General features: G+C 45.0%; 1 protein-coding gene across 5 annotated transcripts in view; it reads left to right on the top strand.

Annotated features, from left to right (window-relative positions):
* LOC102049506 (monocarboxylate transporter 2-like) overlaps positions 1–17,654 on the top strand; it is a 39,009-nt gene extending 21,355 nt beyond the window's left edge. For 3 of the 5 annotated variants that reach the window (XM_055708665.1, XM_055708663.1, XM_055708664.1), the window contains 3 exons: positions 6,728–6,871; positions 11,699–12,574; positions 15,407–17,654. In XM_055708665.1, coding sequence (XP_055564640.1) covers positions 6,728–6,871; positions 11,699–12,574; positions 15,407–15,699 — 1,313 coding nt within the window. In that variant the 3' untranslated portion in view covers positions 15,700–17,654. The other 2 variants (XM_055708666.1, XM_055708667.1) reach the window with 2 other exon arrangements.
* Positions 17,655–23,278: the final 5,624 nt, after the last annotated feature.

The raw sequence follows: 23,278 nt of genomic DNA on the forward strand, positions 1-23,278 counted from the left end.
CAGAGGAGTGTATGATACCTTGGCTGTCTTCTGGGGTGTTTGCTCACTGCTGCTTGTCCTGCAGCACCAGCGTGCACGGCCATCCCGTGTCCCGCAGCACTGCTTGAGGACACACCAGTGGTGTGGGGGCTCCTCAGCCATCGCAGGTGCAAAATAAACCATGCAAACCCAGCAGCTGAGACTAATAATACGTTATATTAGTAGCAGGTACGACCAGTTCTCTGGTGACCTGGAGCAGGCCTGTGCAGGGCTGTTACCGTGGGTCAGCAGGTGAGCAACAGTTCTCCAAGCCCTGGTGACAAACATTTAAGAGCATGAGCCATCCAGGTCCTGGACCTTGAACTTCTCTTCTAACAAGGCAAAAGACTGAAAGGCTCCAGATTTTAACCCTCTCATTCCTTTCCCTCTGCCTTTGCAACTGTGTCCCATGTTTTCTGAGGCTACCTCCCTTTCGGGCTGAGCATCATTACGGGGTGCTGATGGCTGGCGCTGATCCCCTCCGCCTCGGGAGGCTGGTGGGTTCTGGCAGCGTGTTAATAATGCGGAGGCACTTGCTTTCATTTGCGGGGTAATGAGGAGGTTGCTCTGTTACAATGGGCTGGTACCCTGGTGGATAAATTATGAGGCCAAAGGCAGTGTTGTTATTCCACCGAGGGAATGAGATTATTACCGAGGAAATTGCAGGCCTGCTCCTGCCGTTGTTTTACTACTAGTGTGATAATAGACTTTGTTTTATTAGTATAAATGATTTCCCCCGCTTTCCTCCCAACTGAGTATGCTCCGCTCCTTATGTCCCTGGTGACTCCACATAGTCAATGCCAGTCATGTGCTGAGTTTCTTAGTATTATCTGTGTTTTCACAGCAGTTTGGAAAATATGAACTATCTGGGCAGTTCTTTCGGTGCTGACCAATGTCCCTGTGCAGAAATAGCTCTTTAGAGCCCCTTGTCACTGCAGAAAAGTGGGAAAAACTGAGCTGCATGTTGCAGTGATGCAACTGATGGTCCCAAATCTGTCAGCACTGGGGTCCCTGCAGTGGGCTATTTTAAAGTGTTGCTATTTTATCATCTGCATGGCCATCAAATGGTCTTACCAGCACACATGCACCATTTGCAGTGGCTCTGTGCCACTTTACACTGTCAGAAGGTCAGTCTTGTGAAACCTGGAAAAAACCCACGTTTCACGGAGGCCTCTGGGTTACAGGATCAGTCTTTCAGGGTCTCAGCTGCTTCTCTGAGAGCCCTGCACAGACATGTTTCAGCAGAAATTAATCCAAGCCATGTTCAACCAAAAAGGGGGAAAACTATTTCTGTTAGTATTAGGTTAGGTTAAAAAAAATGACAAACCAAACTTTACAAATAAGGGATATATCTATATCTATAAATATATATATGGTCAGAGGTATCAGAGAGAAGAATGTTTTAGTCCTTGTTAAAGATACATTGGTGTTTTGCACCAACACTGGAAGTTTTGCAGCTCATAAAAAATTCATAAGGCTTGTTGAGGAAAACAGAAAGGCAATTCAGGTGTCTATTTTTTGAGCACTGCCATGCTTGCAAGAGTTTAAGCTAGTCTGGATTGATATTTCTTGTTAAATGCCATCTCTGCGTTATGATCCTCTCTGGATCATAGTTCAGCGGCTCAAAAAGAATAAATGACAAGATGGCCTGGCTTTGTGGAGAAGGAGAGAGGAGAGTCCAGGGTATTTTGCATTTTCTTTATGGTTTTACAATCTCCTCTTCAGGGTCCTTTTCACTTCTGCGAACACAAAACTCAAGGTGAAAAGTAATTGGACAAGCTAAAAAATGAGCCGGGGCTTGCTGTATTTCCCACCGGCGAGTGGCTGTGTTTTGCTTGCCACCAAGATCAGCTTCTCTGACATGGCCTTTCATGTACCAGGTTACAATGAATGGAAATCTGCCACAGGTGTGAGAAAAGAGAGGCTTTATCCAGGACAGGCACTAAACCAGCATGATTTATATAGGCTGAGGATAGTGCTTTGCATTACATCAGTCTTCCAGGAGTGCTGTGATCCTGGCTGCATCTTTGGGGGATATTTGGTGTAAACTGTTGCTTGCCAGACTGTGGAGTTTTAACTGCAGGCAGACCCCCCTTTGGGTGCACCATGCTCTGCAAGGGCTTGGGGTGTAAAGCGTGGCGTTTCTGCACGGGTTTTCCTTGCTCTTACTCAGGGGATGCTGGCAGCTCCACTGGCGAGCGAGTCCCCAGCAGTGCCCTGTGAGCCAGGGGAGGTGCAGAGCCACATGCACTCTCTGGGTGAAGCCAGCAGCAGGATGAGGCTGAGCATCCCCGCTGTGTCCTCCGCTGTCTCGTGTCCCCCTTGCGATGGACAATAAATGATGGCTGCGGCTGGAAGTTCGTCAGGAGGGAGGGAGCCACTTGCTGGGTCGTGGAAGGGGCAGCCTTGTTCCCGAAGGCTGGCTGCGTGGAAACGCCATCCCTTCCCGCAGCGAAGCTACCGCCCCTGTGTCGGCAGCCTTGTCCTTGTAATGTATCGGGGGGCAAGGGGGTGATTAACTTTTACTTCAAATTTCCTTGTTAGAAGTTGCAATGGTGGTGGCGGTGTGAGGACAGCTGGCTAGTGGCACTAGCCCTGGCTGCTCCGGTCCCTGAGAAGCCATACATCAGGGACATGCTCAGCGGCTGAGATGGCTTTTGCTCCTTGCTGTGACTTTTCAGGGACTTAGAATTCATGTGGCTCCTTCTGCAAGGTCAAGCCAGGTAAATGGCAGCTTTGCCAGCTGTTTCTCTTGCCCTGTCCTCACCTGACTCTGTACATGAAGAGGCAAAAATCACCCTGATGCCTGTTAGCTTCTCCTGCCGTTGGCTCACAGGAGGGAAGAATGATTTAGTTTGGATGCCAGGACAGGGAGCCACTGATTCCTGCACGTTCGACCAGGCAGGCATTAGCAAGTGAAGGTGCCTTGGGATCTAAGCTGCACACGTTGTTACCGTAAATGGCTTCTGTGCAGTAATATACAGCATCTTTATTCTTTTCATGCTGGCTGAATAACTGGGAAATGACAGGTCCTGCTTTTCAATTCCACCGTGTTTCCAGGGGCTGTCACACTTTTAATTTTTGCAATAGCTGCAAGCAAAGCAGTAATCGTGTTTTCTATTTCCCACAACTGCGGTGCTGGCTTTGTTATTCCCTCAGCTTAATTCCTCTGCCCTGACTTGAGCTATTTGATGTTTTCTGAAGCTCCCCACAACACTGCTGTTAATGTTATCTAACGTTTGATGGCTGATCAGCCCCCTGTGAGAAGCACGCTGCGGGTGGCATGTGGCAGGGCAGGGTGGGAGAGGTGCAGTTGGGTCTGTTGGGTGTGATGCTGATCACAGGAGACATCTGGGCAGGGTGAAGGGGTATGTGTCCGTGCTTCGTGCACCTGCCCAAACCAGCCGGGTTTGCGTACTGAAGTGTGCACAGCTATGTGACACGTTGTGAGCGCTGGTTTCTGCGGAGAGACGGGACAGCTTTTGAAAGGCTGCTCCATTAAAGCCTATGGACGTTTCTGCAGGTCCAAATGACTTAAGTGGAAGTAATTTTGGGGATGTGATTTTGCATGTGCTTCAGTGCGTTTGAAGGGTCTGCTCAGGACCGTTACAAAACCTTCTGCCTGCGAGCAGCAGCTCAGAGAAGTTTGGTTTTCCAACTGTTTGAAGCCTTGGACTGGATTCTCTGATGTCTCGTAAAGTGTAGATCTGGCTGATACTTTTGCTGCAGGTTGAGTGCTCATCATGGCCTTTGCTGTGGATTCTCTAGTGGCTGAAAGGGTTTAGTCCAGATGCCCTGCTTCTGATTTCTCCTTTAAATGGCTGCACTTAGTATCTCAGAGGTCTCTGACCCTCTGTCCTATGTGGATGAGGCTGGTCAGGGAGATCAAATGCTGTTGCTCACAAGTGCATGCTGTGATCCTGTATGCCATGCTGCTTTAGCAAAGCACGTTCGCAGGGCCTGGACTTAAGGTTTCAGGCTGCGAGGGAGAAAGGCTTGTGCTGCTTCTGAAGATCATCACAGTTCCCTGTGAGCTTGGCACTGCCCAGGCAAGTAACTCCTTTGAGACCACTGCTCTCCCACCCGGACTGGCAAAGAAGTGGGGCTGATTTTCCCCCTGTGAAACTGGTAACGCTGGTTACAGCAGATAAAGGCAGTTTGCTGAAGGTCATGCAGAGCAGATGTAAAACATTGCTGAGAGATTACACAAGGCAAGAACAGGGAACAATTGCAGGCCTGTGGCTTAATAAGTGATGGCTGGGAAACTGGGATGCGGCTGAGGACACTGCGCATCGTGGAGGGTGCCCCAGGGCAAAGGAACGGTCCTCTCATTTGTAAAGCCAGTGGCTGGGATACGAACTTCTGCTTTCATCTGCTTCAGCCTCTACCCCGGGTTGCTCCCACAGCCAGGAGGCAGAGCAGAATTTGTCCCATCCTCACCCCCTTCCAGTTCATCATCTGCTGTTGTGGTCCAAACCCATCCTTACAGATGGGTGAAGTCAATACGGCAGCTGATGGACTGGAGTGAGAGGGACATGGATCCGTAGTTCCCTTCTCCCAAAGTGGATGCTGCAAGAGTGGGACGTATGTGAGCATTTTGTTTCACTTCTCATACCAGGGGCTTCTCTTCCTGGGAGCTGCCCTGAGCCAGAGCAGAAGAGGGGCCTTAGCAGCAATCCTGTGGGGTTTAAATGCTCTGCTCTGTGGTACGACATCCTGTAGTTTTAGGGCTAATGTGAAAGCCTTCTTCCAGCAGGAGAAGGTAATTGAAACCACATTTTCTTAGTTGAGTAATTAGATTGATTCTGGAGAAACGCGGACATGTGGAAAATTGAAAAATGGAAGAGTTGCGTGCCCTTAGGCTGCAGATGAATATATTGTGCCTTTCTGAGGAATGCTGGCTTGATCTATTGAATTACAGGACATGCTGAGACCAGCTCAAGCATGATGCAAGTCCAAGCCCTGACCAGGGGAAACAGTGAGAAAGGGGTCCCTTCCCTGCTGTGCTGATCTGACATAGGTATCTCTTTCCCCAGAGCTTCTCGTTCAATTCTGTAGTGCTCTGTGCAGCAAAAACACGTATGCATGTGAATCCAGTTGCAGGATTAGGAGAAAAAACTCTCCGCATAATTATAGACTCACAGAAATTTGAATTGAATGGTGCATTCGATGGGACCAGGTCACAGATCACACAGTTACAGGGGTGCTGTTAAGACTCTGCTTGTGTGTATTTTATTTATGAGTGTTTTGACCTTAGACATCTAGTGGAAAATATTTTACATGTCACAGATGTAACCATGGGCTTCATTCCTTAGATTAAACCAGTCATACCTACTGTATTTTATATTTGCACATTTTAACAGCTGAGAACTTGTTGGGAAGCTGTCAGCCATGCTGAGGGGATATGGGGTTTTGGGGGGTCTCACTCCTGTGTTCAAGTGTGCTGTGGTTTGCAGGGTCTGAAAAGAGCTCTGGCGCTATTCCTGGCTAAGAAAATTTTAAGCAAAGGTAAATATCCTACCAAATGGCTCTGCGGTGAGGTAGATCCCACAGTCAAACTCTTCAGAGATGCCTGTAAGCTTTAAATACCTGTTTCCAGTAATCTGTGTGTGGATGGTGTGGGCTGTCTGTAACAGCTGGAATGAAGGCAGGCAGGCACTCTGGGCTCCGAAACACCACTGCTGTGTGCTGAGTAGCCCCAGGAACAGGTAAGATAAGATACTAAATGCTGCCTGTATCCCCCTGTCTCATTCCCAGCGTCATTTTTGCAGCATTTTGGTTCAAGGTTTTTGAGTAATACAGACTCTTTTCCTTAAATGTCATAGCTTGACTTCTGGACCACTTTCCTGCTCTGTTTGCTTTCTCTAGTTTTGTCTTCTCAGCCTGATCTAACTTCAGAGTTGGCTTTGCTTTGAGCACGAAGTTGGTCCTGAGATCTTCAAAGTCCCTCCAACATATGTTATTTTTGATTCAGATTCTTACTGGTCCTCCAGCTAGTTGAGACTTCTATACACAAGATCTCCCATCTTTCCTCCTCCACCCAGAGCTAATGGCATGTTTCGCTTCCTCAGATTTCAGTGCTTCCTTTCAACATCCACGGTCTTTCTTAAACCATTTCCCTCTCTCATAATTTTGCACTTTACTGAACCACATCTTTACATAAATGCAAGACTGAACTGGTTCTTTTGAGCTCTGGCTAATCCATCATCCCAACCTGTTTCTACCTACATAGACTGCTATTAAGATTTAATTAACAGCTGTTCTGCTGGAGCTTCAGTCCTGGTCAGCAGTATTGGAATTGCATTAAATAGAAGCATTAAAAATGCAACAGTATTCATGCTATCAGCCTCGTAATATGAACCACTGCTTTGTGTGTATGGTTTAGCATTATAATAAATCAGGAAGCTCCTATGCTGGGATCGTGTGTTCACCTGATTTGTTATTGCCATTTACCTTCTCTGATGACACTTTGAAGTCCTGAGGGCAGGAGCTGTCACTGCGCAGCCACTGCATGGCATGGGACACGCTGCCATCTCTGCACAGTGCGGAGCATCTTTCTCTCTTTTTCTATTTTCTTCCTGAAGTCACCCTAGAAGGTGTCAGCAGCACCTCAAGGGCACCGATATTGCAGTTTTACCTGCTTTGTGTCAAACGTGCCCTTCGGTCAGAAGGTACCTGCCTCAAGGACCATTTTGCACTCTTTCCCCAGGTCCCATTAGCAGTATTTTAGTAAACCGCTATGGCAGCCGACCTGTGGTTATATTCGGAGGCCTGCTGTGTGGCATTGGGATGGTCTCAGCCGCCTTCTGCACCAGCATCCTGCAGCTCTACATCTGCGTGGGCTTCATTACAGGTAAGAAGAAAGCATCTCCTTTCCAGCCGCGCTTGAGGTTAATTTCTGATGGCTTGTGGCATCCACGCTTGGGCACCTCAGCCAAGTGCAATGGGAAGCTGGTGAGTTAAAAAGCTGGTGGGACAACTGCACTGTGTGAACTTTAGCAAATAGCACATCCCCCGCTAAGCCCTGTGCTCCTGGCTGAACATCGCGTGCGTGTGGGACCTTAGCGGGGGGCTGCTCTGTGCAGATGAGTGCCCTCGGCCGGCGGCGATGGTGAGGATGGCCATCGGTGCCCTCAGATCCCACTGATGTGAACACAGATTAACTGCGCTCTGCCCTGGGCAAGGCAAGCCCTTCCAGATACTGGTGTGACTATGAAGAAAGCACCTGTGTTCCTCTATTACTGTGTGTTATCTTCCCTCTATGAGATATAGGAAATGAGATTTCAGGGCTTTGCTTTGGTTTACTTGCCCTTCGCCTGCTTGTGAGGTTAGGAGGTCCTTTATCTGAAAATAGTAACTACTGGAGTTGATTGAAACAATGCACTGTTCTCCCTGTTGAGAAAAAAAACCCACCCTATATTTCCTTATTGAAGTTACAATTTGAATTGTCTGTATTGAAATACGAATTTCCATACTGGAAACTCAAACAGGAGAAGGCATAGGCTCGGTCCAGCATCTTTAAAGCCTGCAGGTGCTGTGCTATTGCTTTTAAAGGTAAATGGATTTGAGTTCTCCACCTGTGTGAGCATAGAAGCTTATTTGTAAGCATTTTTTGTTTATTGTTTTGGCTAAGGTACAGCAAATGTTTCTTTCAGCACAGCTAGGACATCTGCCTGAAAACATGACACAGTAAGTTCAGAATTGGCTTTTGAGGTTGCGAGGTGTATGTTTTAATGAATGTTCCCTATCTCTCTGCCGCTGCATTAAGTGCTGCTGCTTTCTGAACATGAAAAGTGTGAGCTCAACATTTAAAATCAATAAAACCAGCCACTAGCAAAGTAAATTGGGACAGCAAGTTTGTCATCCTGTTCTTCTACACCAATATTGCTTTATTAAATCTGCGCAGCAGCGAATAATTCCCCATGTAGGGATCCTCTCTCTCAAACCTTGCTCTTTCTAAGGAGAGTCACTGTAGTTAGGTGAAACTGTGTTATTACTGATTGAATAGATCTTGCAGATTCCTTGAAAGAAATTCTAGAAACAAAGGGATGAGAAGTAGAAGTAACTGCTGTCTCCCATGGATAAATTAAATATTTATTGATGCATGAGATTGCATAATTCCCTGCTCAACAAATATCCTCTAGCTAGTTGACTAATGCTGGATTAGCACATGGAAACCATAAATCCTTTGCTAAAAATATATGCATTTTGGTGAGCAGAAGGGCTTAGGCAAGGAACAGTGCTGTAGGAAGGCACCAACTCCTATTTTCAAAGGTACTTCTCTAAAAAGGTGGCAGGAGGGAATGTTGTGCCTGACCCCGATGGGCCTAGGATTTATGAAGACCCCACTCTTTTTTGGTCCTGGAATATCTTTGCAAATCTGGTCCATTGCCCACCCCAGCGACCTGATGGTACAAGCTGTGCTCAGTGCACCCGTGTAACCTCATGCCAGCAACAGGGTACAGGGACAAACTGCCCCCATAGCTCCTCGTTGTTAGTGCCATGACGTTTCCTCAGAGCTAAGCACATTTTTTGTGTTGTGTACTTTTTTTCCTCCTGCTTACTGAATGAGGGCAGCTGTATGGATGAGGTCTTAGCTAATAACCCATCATTTCCAGGCACGGTGTGTGTGCTGGGGAAGGAATATTAATTTGACAGAGAAGGGAAGATGCTTGTAATCCTGCTAACATGCTTGATGCCTCTAATTATGCTTGAAGTGCTTTCGCTAGTCAGGCCTAACATGGAGGCATTCAAGTGCAATTATGAAGCTGCCCGCTCGTCACGCGACTGAGACAGCATTACTGTACGAGGAGAGAGACTTCTGTAAAGGAGATTTACAATGACTGTAAAGCAACCTGTAAACATCACACTCTTTCTAGCCTCCTTCCTCCCAGCCTGAAAGGGGAACAGACCGATGTAAAAGACCGTGTTCATGTAATTTGCAGGGGATGGAGGTAAAAACAAGGTAGCTGGTACTAGGAGGTCTCTGCTACAGTCCTGTGCCTTCGGCATATTAATAGAAATCTCTTCAGAGCAGCAGAGCAGGAAGGATCTGTTTACGGTGGAGGGATTAGACACGGCAATCTCAATTGCTTTCTTGATTATGTCTTTTTCCATTTGCATGCAGAGCAGGGACCGGGCTCTGCGTCCGACGCAGCTCTGAAGCTGCTCTGCCCTTGATGGCACGGAGCTGTGGGCTGCACCAGGCACTTTGCCTATGCTGTAAAACCCGTGTTCTCTTCCTCACTTGTCTCCCTATAGCGCTTAGAAAAAGAAATAGGGTTTGCAAGCTGTCGACCTGGATAGATGCCAGCCTGGATGCATTGAATAGGTATTTAAGCATGCAACCTCTTCTTCAAGCCTGAGGTGAAAGCAGCGAATTTCAAAGCTAAATACACAGCAATAACAACTGGTCAGAGTTCAGTTCCATCTGTACCAATTAGACCACCATGAAATAAAATGGGATCTAGGGTGAAGCATGTTGACTAATGAGAGTCTTTGCCTCAGCTGTAAATGTTGAGTATTGAAATACCTGGTAGGATCCTCCCTTGCTAATAAAGTAAGAACAAGATCAATAGCTCCACAGCTCACTCCTGCAGCACCATTTCTTTCCTTTTAATATGAGGGAGATGTATCTAATCTAGGGAAGGATGTTCCTTCTGGCACAGGCTTGCCTCTGTTCATGCAACACCATGAACATCATGCCTCTCTGTCATATCCCTGGGGAGAAAATGTGGTTATTTGAGTAACAATTTCAGCCATGGAAAAGCTGCTGCAGTTTCTGAAAACTGGAATAAAATAGATATAAACATTTCCAACTAAAGTCAGCCAAAAGCTTAAAGTAAATTGAAATTCCAGCCTGTCAATTTGAAACTCTCCAAATTTAATTAATGGGAAGAGCATGAGGTAATATTAAATTAGATTTGTCTGACTGGCAAATTAATGTTCACATAATAAAAAAATTAAGTTGATTATTGTTTAAGTGGGTAGCTGGCATCCAGTCTGATTTTCCTTCTCTGCACGCCATGTGGTAGGTCCCTAATGAAAATGATGCTATGGAAATGATGGTTCAGCTTCTGCCCTTACCTACCAGCCTGGGAAATACGGAGTTAAAGCAAACTCTAATCCACTGTGTTGCATTTCCTCAGGTGAAAAAAGATGAATTCCTATATCTGAGCACCATCAAAGGAGTTCTTTAGCCAAGGCTGTGTTTTGCCTCTGTAGTTCTCAGGTCAGCCCCCTCAAGGGGATGAATTTGATCTCTTATGCGTTATGAGAAGGCTGTGCTTCCCAAAGACGTGCCCCACCAAATATAGGGACTATCCAGAAAAGTTTATGCTGAGAATGTGTTTCCATTTCTATTTATTTTTAATGTGGTAAACTTGCAAGTAATTTTAAAAAAAATGAATCGTGAACTTAGCAAAAATCATAATTTTGTAAAACGGATCAAAATGAAGCTATCCAACGTCAGTTGAATTCTGCTGCCTCAGTTGGATTCTACTTTATCAGCAACTAATGATAGTGTTCCTTAATTAATTTTGAGGACCTTGACCTTTCTAAATTCTCTTCTGTACCTAATTATGTACTGCACAGTTAAACAAACTAATTATATAGACTAATGAACAAGAAAAAATCTGCATGACCCTATTTTCAGGATTCATGTTCTCTGATATAATCACTTCAAGGATTACATTTCTGCTTTGGTCTAATGTGGTTCATTCTTTCCTGATGATAGGGTGGAAAATATGTGGCATGATTTTTAGTCATTTTGATGGAGTTCTGAAAATTTAGCTTCTAAGGGAAGTACTGCATATCGTAGAAATGTTTGAAAAGAAGCCATCATTGTGTTCTAGTGCTCTCAAACAGGACCACAGAAAGTTGAGACCATCTCAGTGTTTGCTATCTCTGCCTTCAGTTTTCACCTGCGCAAGAGAAGCTGGCTAACTGAATTAGCAATGCAGATTTATAATGCCAATTTATATATCTAAATGCAATAAAAATAAATTTTAATTAAAAGAAACACTCTAGGGTCCTGTTTAATGAGCATCCTCAGTAGCTGTTTTGCTGTGTACTTGCAGACCTCTTCATCTTTTGCATCAGACCTGAATTGCTCACACCACCAAATTAGCAGCAGCTGAGAAGGGTGATGCTGTGCTCCACGCAGGTCTGTGTGCTCCACGCAGGTCTGTTTGCCCCGCGGCGGTGGTGGGCGCCCGCCACCCATGGAGGGGGATGCCAGCCCCAGCTGCATCTGAGAAGGATGTGCTTTGGTGGTTAGCACTGTCCAAGCCAGCACAACCCTGCTCGAACTGGGAGTTGTCTTTTCTTTTTATATAGTTCCATCCTCGCCCCCAATACGGCTGCTGTTTCTGGATAAAACCAGCCAGCGTTCACTGCGGGTACAGTTTTGATTTATTCTAAAGCAACCTCTTTGTGCTAGGGTTGGCACCTGAGAGATTTGCAGTGCAAATTCTGACTGGAAGTGTCTTTCTGGGGTCTGGTTACCCAAAGGTGGCAGCCAGAAGCTTAGAGGGATATCTTGAGCAAAGTTTGCATCCAGACTATCATGTTGAAGAGCCACCAGTAGACCAGTTGTCTATGAATTTGCCTTAAACAATGAGCTGAGGATAAATGGGTCCAAAATCTTTGTGTATATCTCAACTGTTTTTCTCTGTTCCAGGATTCGGCCTTGCTCTCAACCTCCAGCCGTCAGTGATAATCATAGGGAAATACTTTTTGAAGAGAAGGCCCATCGCAAATGGCCTTGCTATGGCAGGGAGCCCCGTGATGCTTTGCACCCTGGCTCCTCTCAACCAGTTCCTGTTTGACAATTTTGGCTGGAGGGGAAGCTTTTTAATTCTTGGGGCGATTTTATTACACTGCTGTGTGGCAGGAGCTCTCTTCAGACCCATCGGGGCAGCCACAACGCCAGTCAAACCCCAGGTGACTGGGAAAGGGAAGGATGCTCTGAAAGAAGAGGTCACTGAAGATGCCATGGAAATGGGTAGTCCCACCAAAGTCCCTATGGAGGACAAAGTGGAAGAGGAAGGAGGAAAGGCATGTTGTGAAAAGATCAATCAGTACCTTGATTTTTCCCTCTTTAAGCACAGAGGGTTCTTGATTTACCTGATTGGAAATGTGCTTATGTTCCTGGGGTTTTTTGCCCCCATTGTTTTCCTGGCACCCTATGCAAAGCACATCGGCATTGATGAATATTCAGCTGCTTTCCTCCTTTCGATCCTTGCAATCGTGGATATGATTGCCCGACCTACCACTGGCATCATTGCAAACAGCAAGTGGGTGAGGCCACAGATTCAATACTTTTTCAGCTTCTCCATTGCTTTCAACGGCACCTGCCACCTTCTCTGCCCGCTGGCTTCTGGCTACATGGGACTCGTCATCTATGCCATCTTTTTTGGCTTGGCCTTTGGGATGGTTTGTGCCATGCTCTTTGAAACACTTATGGACCTTGTGGGAGCTGCCCGGTTCACCAGCGCTGTTGGCCTGGTCACCATTGCGGAGTGCTGCACAATATTGCTGGGACCACCTATTGGAGGTGAGTCTTTTCTTCCTCTGCTTCCACTGGGTTATCACTTATATTTAGACTCTTGCAAGCATGGTTTGCAAGAAGGGGTTCTAAATGTGTTTTCTCTGCTTCCCATGCACCATTTTTCCACTAGAAATTGGACAGGGAGGGCAAGTCCTGCATTTCCTCTTTACTCCCTTCTGTGTAGTCCTCCAGTTGAAGTCAGCAGTTTAGGGAGTGGTCTTGTAGTCCCTGATGCCTTCAAGCACTTGAACTGAACTTGCAGTCTGGGACCACCTGCAGCACCAAGAACCTTGCACTTCACACGACTCCTCCTGGAGACTCCTCCTGTTGCAAAAGGCTGGAGCCCACCACAATTTAAGCACAGTACACCACAGCAGTTCTTGTTGATTCAAACCTAAGCCTTGCTATCTGTCTCTAAGGCTCCGAGTACTTCCACTTATGGGGTTCAGTCATCTTAGTGCAACTGATGATTGATAGATTTAAGGCTGTTCCAAAAATACAAAAGAAGGTTTATTTTGGATGGTATGGTTTGAAATAGCAAAAGGTAGAGAGCCTGACAATATTGACAGGGTCCCTGCTGACAATATTGAACCTCTGGCAGGGCTTACAGTCGTCTGAAGATAAGTGGGAGCGGTGATCTGTGATTTTAACAGCCTCCGCTGCTTTCCCTCTATAGCATGTGTTCACTTCTTTTTCTACAAGGAACACCCCACGTCTGGAAGACACCATATTTGAATCTGGAATTTGGCCTAAATATAGTCCTTATCAAATCTGAGTTGGCAATGGATTAAATGACTTTATAGATGACATCCCCTCAGTGTATAGATACCATCCTGCCTATGTGCCCTGCTCTGCAATTTGCATTTCACCTGTATGCAAGCTTGAATAACTGCTTTGGAAACTGGCCCCCTTTAAGTATGCTGAAATATTTAATTAGGTTGTTTGTGATCTCTGTATTCAGATGTATAAAAGTTAAACTCTGCTAATTCTTTTGGACATGACAGTATCATAACATTTAAGGAATGCACAGAAAGGCAGCAGTTTAAACCCATTTCCTGGATTCAAACCGGAGATCTGGCGAATACTCTGCACGGCACATCTTGCTGAGCCATTTAATTCTTTGTATTACCCTGTGGCTCATACAGTGTGACAGAAGCAGCTGTATCCTCTTGCTGTCTTGGAGATTCATTATTTAATTAATGACAAACAAAATAAAATACAATTTTAAAATGACCGTTTTCTGAATTATATAATTTTCTGTGTGGAAGATTAAGTTAATGACCAGAGACTGCTAATGAGGCTAAAACAGTTCTATGTAATAATCAGTAATATTAGTTTTGTAGGGTTTCCCCCACCATTTTAATATGCAGCAAATTTATTGGTTCTTTGGCATTTTAATAACCTACTGCAGGGTTCTGCTTTAATGAACTAAGTAAATTGTTCCCAGTGTGTTTTATGACTTTATCTTACTCTCAAAGGAAAAGAAGAAAGACTGTCCTACTGTTGAATTTTCCAATACTCATTAAAATTCTCATTGAAACCTATTTAGGAGACCTCTAGGTCATCCTGATTAGCAGAGGAGGAAAAAATATTGCAATTAGCATTTGGCTGATGTTTCACCAGTAACGTGAAAAACACAGTGCATTGAAAATGGTGTACCAAGACATCCAGGAATGATTCAGGAAGAACTGCTGAGCAAAACCTGTTAAAAAGCATTTTTTTTGTCATCAAGAAATTTATATATTTGGTGACCATAAACCCCCATGTCAGTGTAATGCAGTGGAATAATTAATCATCAGCTTTTCAGCATTAGGGGTCAGTCAGGAAGTAATTAAAGGTCCCTCTCTTTAAGGAGGAGAACATATTCCAAGAAGTCAGGGAGCTAATGGAAGATGGGCCACTTTCAAGGAGGACTAACTGTACTGCGAAGGCCAGGTTAGGACTGGGTCTTACTTTAATTAGGATCTGGGATGTTAAGAATGGTGTGTTTTGCACCAGTAAATGGGAATTAATGCTCAGGATCATAATCCCAATAAGATTTGCATTACATTTTGACATAATGGAGAACACTGACATTTCAATTAAGCCGTCTCCCTTCAGTTACTCTGTAACTCCGTAGCAGAGGCATTAACCTTTGAGAGGAACCTGTCACATTTGTCTTGGCATTGAAATTGTCTGACATTGACAGCATCATCTTTGCTTTCCCTGGAACGAATGTTTTCCAGTTCCGCGCAGTGCCCTTTCATCTTCAGATCACGAGTATAAATGCAGAAGGGGCAGCGGTGAGCCCCCTCTAATGCTGGTGAGTGAACCGGGGTGGAATCGATTGGAGGGTCTTTGTCAAGAGTCTTGAGATGAGAGCCAGTGGGTAGGTGCCATCGCAGGAAGGTCTTCCTGAAAGTTGTCGCTTCTGTTGGCAGCCTGAGGACTACCAGGTAGAATGGACATCCTTGTAGGTGATCACTGAGTCAGTGCAAAGGCTGTCTGCAGAGTCTCTAATCAGAGGGCTCAGTTTCTGCATGGGAAAAAATAGGTGTGCCTGAAAAGTCCAGACTTTGCAATGTAGGTTCTCTGTTCCCTTCTACTTCACTGTACAAATTATTGGTAGTATCACCAGTATCAATGTTAACTACCCACAGGCTATATGGTGGAGCACATGTGAAGTATTTGCAGGGTCAGAGTATTTGTGGAAGAGATCAAGAGAATGTCTTATTTTATCCTGAAGCCACAGGGGTGTCCTTATGTATTTAGGATCTGAAAACACAATATTCTTGCCTTCATCTCTAAGTTTCTTTTTTTTTTTCTTTTTTTTTTTTTTCTCTAATATATGTTTTACAGGAACTCTTATTGATACCTTTGGGGACTACAAATATATGTTCATTAAATGTGGAGCTGTGATGGTCCTGGCAGGAGCCTTCCTGTTCATCATGAATTATTATAATTATCGTATGCTTGCCAAGGAGGAGAAGGAAAGAAAGGCAAAGGAAGAGAATCCTAAACCTGTAAGGACAGAAAATGAAGGCAGAAATAGCTGGAACAAAGAAACCACACGGGATGGGCCTGAGCTGGAACCTTTGAGCAAGGAACAAGAAGGACTAAAGGAGGAAGTGAATGGCATAAATGAAGTTTAAACCTGTTCTTGTGGACTGAACGGGAAATTGCTTCTGGATTGCTTAAGTGAACACCAGCTGCAAAATCACACTAGGTTTTTAAATTTTGCTCTGTGCTCTGCCATGTGCATCCTCTTCTTTGTTGCAGGAGAAAACTAGAACAGAAACAAGTCTAGCTTCTTATAAAGTGCTGGGACACAGTGCAGTATCCATTTGTATACCAAAGGTCCTGCAAGATTTTTCTTTCCATATTTCCCATTTCCCAGAAGGGGCTGAGTAAGGGTGTAGCTGATACCCTACTTCTATTCCCTCTACTGCAGCTCTACTCAGTGAAAAGGCCAATGGCCATCAGAGTCAATGCAGAGCACTTCCAGCAGCCTGAATGGGCTTTGTATTGAGTACTGTGGTGGCTAGATTTTCTCACTGTGCTATCAAAACTCTTTGACTGCAGTCTCGGAATTATCCCAGGGATTTGGTGCTGCCTTCCACTTGCAGCTGCACTGTGACTTGCACCTCTGTCTCATGGAAATGTAAAATAGACCTTATACTCACCTTAAATACAAGATGAGCGTGCTGCTTGGCAGCAAGGCAGCCTGTCCTTGTGGCTGGAGCATGTTAGGAAGGAACTAACTTGGGGTGGCTCATCATGGCTTGACCAGGGACTTTCTCAGAGAATTCTGCATTTAGCAAAATCTCTTGAGAAAGGTGGCATTATGTGGGGGGCCAGCACAAGGCTGACATGCTATAGGAGCCCTTCTTCCATGTCTTTTGTCTGTGTGAGGCAGAAATTTGGCCTTAAAGGGCTTAAAATTTGGTCTATGTTCAAACACTGCAAATTCTTTAAAATTTTTCTTAGGGGGCTGCAAAGTCCTTATTATCCAACATCTGAGCACCTTACCATTTTTAGTGTGTTTTTTCTTTACAACATCCTGGTGAGGCAGTAACCGTTGTTACTGTTAATTAATTAATTGTACAAATGAAGAACTGAGGCGTGGAGGAGCTATAGGCATCATTGCATCAGAGAATAGAGCTTAGCCGTGCCAGAGCTGAAATGGGATCCTCTGCCCCACATTAGGTGCCTGAAAGCCCTACTGAGCACAGGTATCCCTGTGCTAGAAGACAGAAAATGACATGAATAGTCCTGCATTAACCACAGCCCTCTCTGCAGCACTGCCTGCTTACTTTGTGCTTTATATTACTCAGAATTAATGATTTTAAACACTGTCTCAGAGCTGTGACCTTGTGCCATATTTTTATAATCTGGTTAAGTTGCATACAGCCTGGAGGGAATCCATACCCAGCTGCCTCCCTCTGGTTTGGGCTGGGTTAGGGACCTCCCTGTTGTTGGCACCACAGTACCTGGTGGTCTCATGTCATCTTGTATGAAATAAAGTTTCTGCAAGTCAGTGATGCAGAGCTGGAGCTGAGGCTATGTGAGAGGCTCTCATCCACTAGTGATAATTTTTTTGCTGGGAAGATCTGGACTCTGACAGCAAGCCCTGATGTATTTTATAATAAGCAGCTGTTGCCCAAGAGCCCTGGATGCTGAGCATGGCATCATGCAGTTGAATTATGAGCCTTTTGTGGATTTGGCTCCAAGTGACTAGATAAAAACAAGGACTTTTCAGGCAGATACCCAAATCCAAAGCTAACACCAGTCCAAAGGCTAGGTCTCCTTTTTCTTTGCTTCAATGGTACCATTATGTGATCGGACGGTATTTTTTCATGACTTTGTCACTGAGGAACCATACCAGATTATCACTTATGAAGAATGGCTTGTAAAAATACTTTCGTAAATACACTATCCTCTTAAACTTAGATCATTTGTATCTTCTTGTACAAAACCTTTTCTGTGAAATCTTTTGTTCCACTAAAGAGTAATGATCTTTGGCCATTGACTTCAGTAGGACTTACATTTTATCCTTACAAAGTATCTTGTTTTTTTCTCTGGAAAAAAAAAATATCTAGACAGTATACTTAGGCTTTTGTTGCTGTGTTTTTGTTACTCTGTTAAATACATCTATAGTATTTCAGTAAAAAAGGCATTGATAGAAAGTCCTGAACATTTTCCAATATGCATTCTGGAAACTCTCACATACATAATAATAATCTTTTTAAAAAATGAAATTAGTTTACATTTTTCTATTGTGATCTGTAGGGTAATGCTGCCTTTTTGTTCAGTAAGGAATTTATCCTCATAGGATTTCTAGCCCTGGCTTCATGTACATGGTAACACAACTCTTGGTCTTGCCCTCTTATTCCAGGACACCACCAGGAGCATCTTGCCACACAGTTTCATTGACATTTTTAGTTGTCTGGGCCAGCCTGACTCACATCTCTAGCTGTGTGGACCCACGAGTCCGAAAGCAGCGGAGAATGACCTGGCAAGGATCTAATAAGATGATTTTCATACCTTCCCACCAGGTCGTATCAATTAATTCTAGGAACAGCGACCCAGATCCCCAGCTGTCCTTATGGCAGGAGCTGATGCTAAGGCTCTTTGTCTAGCAGAAACCCAAAGGAGGCTTTTTAAATCATAAAACTTTGTTAATACATTTTCAATAAAAAGGCTTTCTGTTCAGCTGTCTATGAAAATCCTCTGGAAAAGGGACACCTTTGTTAAACTGTCCCTGAGGACAAAAAGTGCTACATTGGATACGAAATTCTTTACAGCTTCAAGAAGTTTTCTAACATTAAGCAGCTACATCATTTAACCTACTCAACCTCCTGTCATAGAAACATATACTGTCTTTAAGATTATGGCACTATTTCTAGCACATAGGAAGCCAGATTATTTTACAAATACAATGCATTTTACAAATACAATTTTGGTGATTATAGCTGGTTTTCAGTGGTGGGTGGCCTGCCTCTTCCCTGTTACCCTGCCTGCTGCCCCCACCAAAGGTTCAAACCTCTGAGCATAGATCTTACTCATCATTGCAGCAAAGCAATGCCAGATAACTGTGTAGTTTTAAGCATGTGAGTAGCCCTAGAAATGCTTTGCTGAATCAAATCCTGTGGATTCAACATCTTGCAGGCTCAAGCTGTAATCCAGGCTTGGAAAAATCTCAAACTTTCCTAAGAACATTTTCAGTTATTAAAAATGACTGGTGCAATATGAAATATCCATTAGAAAAAGCTCTTGTGAAAGAGCAGAAGCTGCCTCTGCATCTAATTTAGTGATTTGTGTGGCAAACTGAACACAATATTCATATTTACATGCATGGTTAAGTCTGGAAAGCACCTGTGTGGGAAAGTCAAGAGATGTGAGTGTTGTACCATAAACACATGCACTAGGCACATGGGGCATATTTGGGATATCAGACATGCAAGGATGATATTTAATAATTGCACTCCAATGGAAGTATTAGCAGTCTTTTATATTTCATTAGCTTGTGACCTTATTAGAAGCAATTGCCCATTGTTTCCAGGGTTGCTTGGACTTCTGCAAGAGCCTGATTTTGGTGCTGAAGCATCATTTCTAACAACCACAGAAGAAGCCACCAGACCATGCAGCAGCACAGCCCTGCCTGCAACCATGGTCTGTGGGTGAGGCACGAGTGCTGTTCGATGGGCAGGTGTGACAAGTACCATGGATTGGATTTAGATGTATTCCACGTGCTCATTTCTTATAGTTCCCCCCACTTTTTCCCTCCCTATGTTTAGCTTTTCTGATTGAAAGGACTGGAAGAGGAATCCAAATATTTCAACGCTTACTCTGAAGTGGCAAAATTTGTACACCTGCCTCCCTCCCTTTGTAGCAGAATGATAAAGCTGTGAGTGTACCACATGATGGAGTGCTACACTACTAAGAGGAGACATCTTTTGGCGTCACACATTGTGCCAGGTGCTGCTTTGCCACACACGGCATTGTCTTGGCCTGGGAAAGGAGCAACACAGACTGCCCGAGAGCAGGGCTGATGGGCAAGGCTGGGGGACACAGCTCTGCGAGGTCAGCTGTAGATTTAAGCTCAAAGAACAGTTTCAGTGCTTTTTATTTTCTACTGTTAATGAAAAACTGTATGAAAACTTTCATGTAGCCACGACAGCACCCATACCCAGCACTTAGGGAAGAGAGTATAAAACCAGGCTGCCTTACGTGAGCACAGGAGGCTGCCGTCTTCAGTCTTGTAACCATTCCTGGTGGGTATTTCTGCTGCTCGGGGCTGTCCTCCACATCTGGCACACGGAGGGGCTGCAAAAGGAAAGGATAGTCACTGGCGGTATGTGCAGCAATAGAGCAAAACATGTCCTTTTCCTAAAGGAATGAACCATGTTCAGAAAGTGCAAAACACACGAGGAGACCAGAGAAGTCTGGAACCACGGATGAGTAGAGGTGACTTGGCAGTACCTGTGTTAAAAACAAGCAAGCAATCAAACAAAAAAATGAAGTGCCAACCTATATGTTTGAAATATGCAATCATTTTAGACAGCGCAAGAGATTATTCAGAAGGACAGTTCCTGTGGCAGCTGACATCAAATTTATTTGGCTGCGTTCAGAAAACACCTGGTAGACAATACAGGTGTATTCAGATTATATTAAGGAATGAATTTATAAGGCGACTTTTCTGCCCTCTGCGGTGACGGTGACATTGACTATAAAATAGTACTATTTAGACTTATCAGAACCCCGTGAGGGTGCTTTGATGAGTGACATTCACAACTGTCAGGAAAGCTTCCCACAACGGCAGTGCAGCTCAGAAACAGAGACATGATCTGCCGTCTGCTTTGGCGCTCACGAAGGTATCGCTGTGCTTGTCTTTGTGTTTGGAGAGAGCCTCGTTTACACCCTGATACCAAAAACCTGAACCTGTATAGGTAAATGGGATCTTCTATGTCACCATGGTCAAGACCCTGCTGTAACAAGTTAACAGCATCATATAATTTTCTTTTAAAAAACGTACAACCCATTGTCCTGTGGATCCAAACACCTGTGACATCTGTGCCTTCCACTTCGGTGTGTCTGCAGAGGGCGAATCTCCACATGTCTAAGAGAGGCTTAGACAGACATAATCCTATGTGGTTTGAGATACCCAAGCCTTTAGCCCATCAATCAAACAGTTAAAGAGGATATGTTTGTAAGGAAAATAAATTATGTTCCCTCCCTCCAAAAAGGCATAAATTTGGATGATATTTAAAAATAACCTGTCTTTTTTTTTTTAGTATTTATTTGTTTGTTTATACGTTACTACTTTCTGAAACATGCTGCACATCTCAACTTTAGTATTACTGATGCGTTTGGACTGAAAATGCTTCCTTTCATGACTTTCCTTCCTTTCCTCTTTTTAACCACCTTATTCAGACACACTAACTTTACACTGAACTTGGCTGTCATAGACTGCATGTTTCCCCCTATTCCAACATTTTTGAAACACTGCAAAGTCATTTAGGAATTGCAGATCATATTTTAGTCGGAAATTCAAGATGCAATTTTCCTGGACAGGCTAAGAAACCTGTTCCAGTGCAAGCCAGACAGGGAAAGCTTCGGAGGAGCAGCAGCATGCCTCTTGCAGCAGGGACCGGGCAATTCATGGACAGTCCAGCCCACACACCGAGGTTTGTACCCTCCAAATATAACAGTCCTTGCCGGTGCTCAAAAGATGCATTTACATTTTGATTTCTCAGAATTCACAGGTAACTCAGTGACAGATATTTGGCCATAAGTGCCCAAGGCTGTCCTGGTCAGCTGTCTTTTGCAAACTGAACACGGCAAAGGATGCCCTCGTCGGTGACTGCGTGTCCAGCACTGCAGGAACTGCTTCTCTGCAAAGGCTTATTAACCTAATCACACCAGAAGCTTTCATTTAGCTGAATTAGTGTTTCCCAGCCGGTGCTGTGGGAAAGGCTAAAGGCAGTCCCAGCAGGCCAGCACATAGGTTAAAGCCTTTTGGTGAATGCAGCTCTGGTTTGTGTCTTACCTATTAAAGCACACGCGGCCAGCAGATTTTAGGAGGGGTAAGAAGGAAATACATCTGCTGCTACAAAGGCAGCTGAGAAGTATCTGGTACTGGAAAGGATGGGGGTGTCCCTCATGCATACACAGGACAGAGTCCTGCACCTTGCCCATAGGAGCTGAAGTCTACTATCAAAGCTTGACTTTCAAAGTTGATAGTCTTCAAACTATCTGATAGTCCTAACAGTGCAAACACCTCAGCTTCTACAGCCCATAATCACACCATGATCACCCCTCTGAATGGTCCATTTTTCACTGCCAACTCTCCAGCCCATGAATTTCTTATCTTTCACACCAGACTACATTCATAGGAAGAGAAACACAGAGAAACGCGGCTTCCCATAGGATCTCCAGAGTTTTTTAGAATTCTGTCGCATAGTGTCCCACCAAAACTGTGTTCCATGAAGAATTTCCCACCTTCTGTGGGAAATTTGCTGTTTCAAGTAGGCACCAAACAAGAAATGTGCTTCTACACTTTCCCAATCAAATCCATCGGCTTCTCTGCAGGGAAAGATATCCATTCGCCAAAGGCATCAGCTTCAAGGTCTAATTCTGACTAATCTTAGACACATCGGATTCCTTATGTATCCCGGATTCCCTTTGATGTGCAAAGCAGAGCCTTTCTGTGCCTGCTGCTAGCGACAGCTGAACTGGTACAACTGAAATGAAATAGGGACAAGCACTTCCCTCGTACTGCAGGGCTTGGCGTTCCCTTTCGGGACGGATGAGATTCTTAAGCAGTTTTTAATCAGTATGTAATCAACCTCAGACATTAGTTATGCCATCTGATCACAAAGCACAACTCCAGAGAGAGATCTTTAGAATATCTAGGAGGATCCATGCATTATTAAGTGAAAAAAACACAGACTCTACCTACCACCCATTAATACTATGTATAATAAGTGCTTGTTGAGCAAACTTGCCAAGTCTAATTGTTCTCCCAGCAGACTGTGGGGTGGGTTTTTTTGGCACTTCTACAAGTCTAATGGAAACCACATCTGGCCTGCTTCTGCATGGGGAAGGAAGTTTCTTTGATGTCCTTCAGAGTTCTGAGATACAATCATAGACTCATAGAATCATTTAGGCTGGAAAAGACCTTGGAGATCATCAAGTCCAACCATTAACCCAGGACTGCCAAGCCCAGTGCTAAACCATGTCACCAAGCACCACATCTGTGCATTTTTTAAATACCCCCAGGGACGGTGACCCCACCATTTCCCTGGGCAGCTCGTTCCAGGGCTTGGCCACCCTTTCCGTGAGGAAATTTTTCTCAATCCCCAACCTGAACCTCCCCTGGCACCACCTGAGGCCATTCCTTCCTGTCCGGTCGCTTGTCACCTGGGAGAAGAGACCGATACCCCCCCACCGCCCCGTCAGGCACCTGCAGAGAGCGATCAGCCCCCCCAGCCCCTCCTCTCCAGGCTGAACCCCCCCAGCTCCCCCCGCCCCCCCTCAGCCTTGTGCCCCAGCCCCTGCCCGGCTCTGGACACGCTCCAGCCCCTCAGGGCCTGGCTGGGGCTGAGGGGCCCAAACCTGAGCCCCGGCTCCGAGGGGCGGCCGCACCAGCGCCCAGCGCAGGGGGACGGGCGCTGCCCTCTCCTGCTGGCCACGCTGCTTCGGACACCGGCCAGGTGCCGCTGGCCGCCT

Source organism: Falco cherrug, chromosome 4, assembly GCF_023634085.1.
Source record: "Falco cherrug isolate bFalChe1 chromosome 4, bFalChe1.pri, whole genome shotgun sequence".
NCBI lineage: Eukaryota > Metazoa > Chordata > Aves > Falconiformes > Falconidae > Falco > Falco cherrug.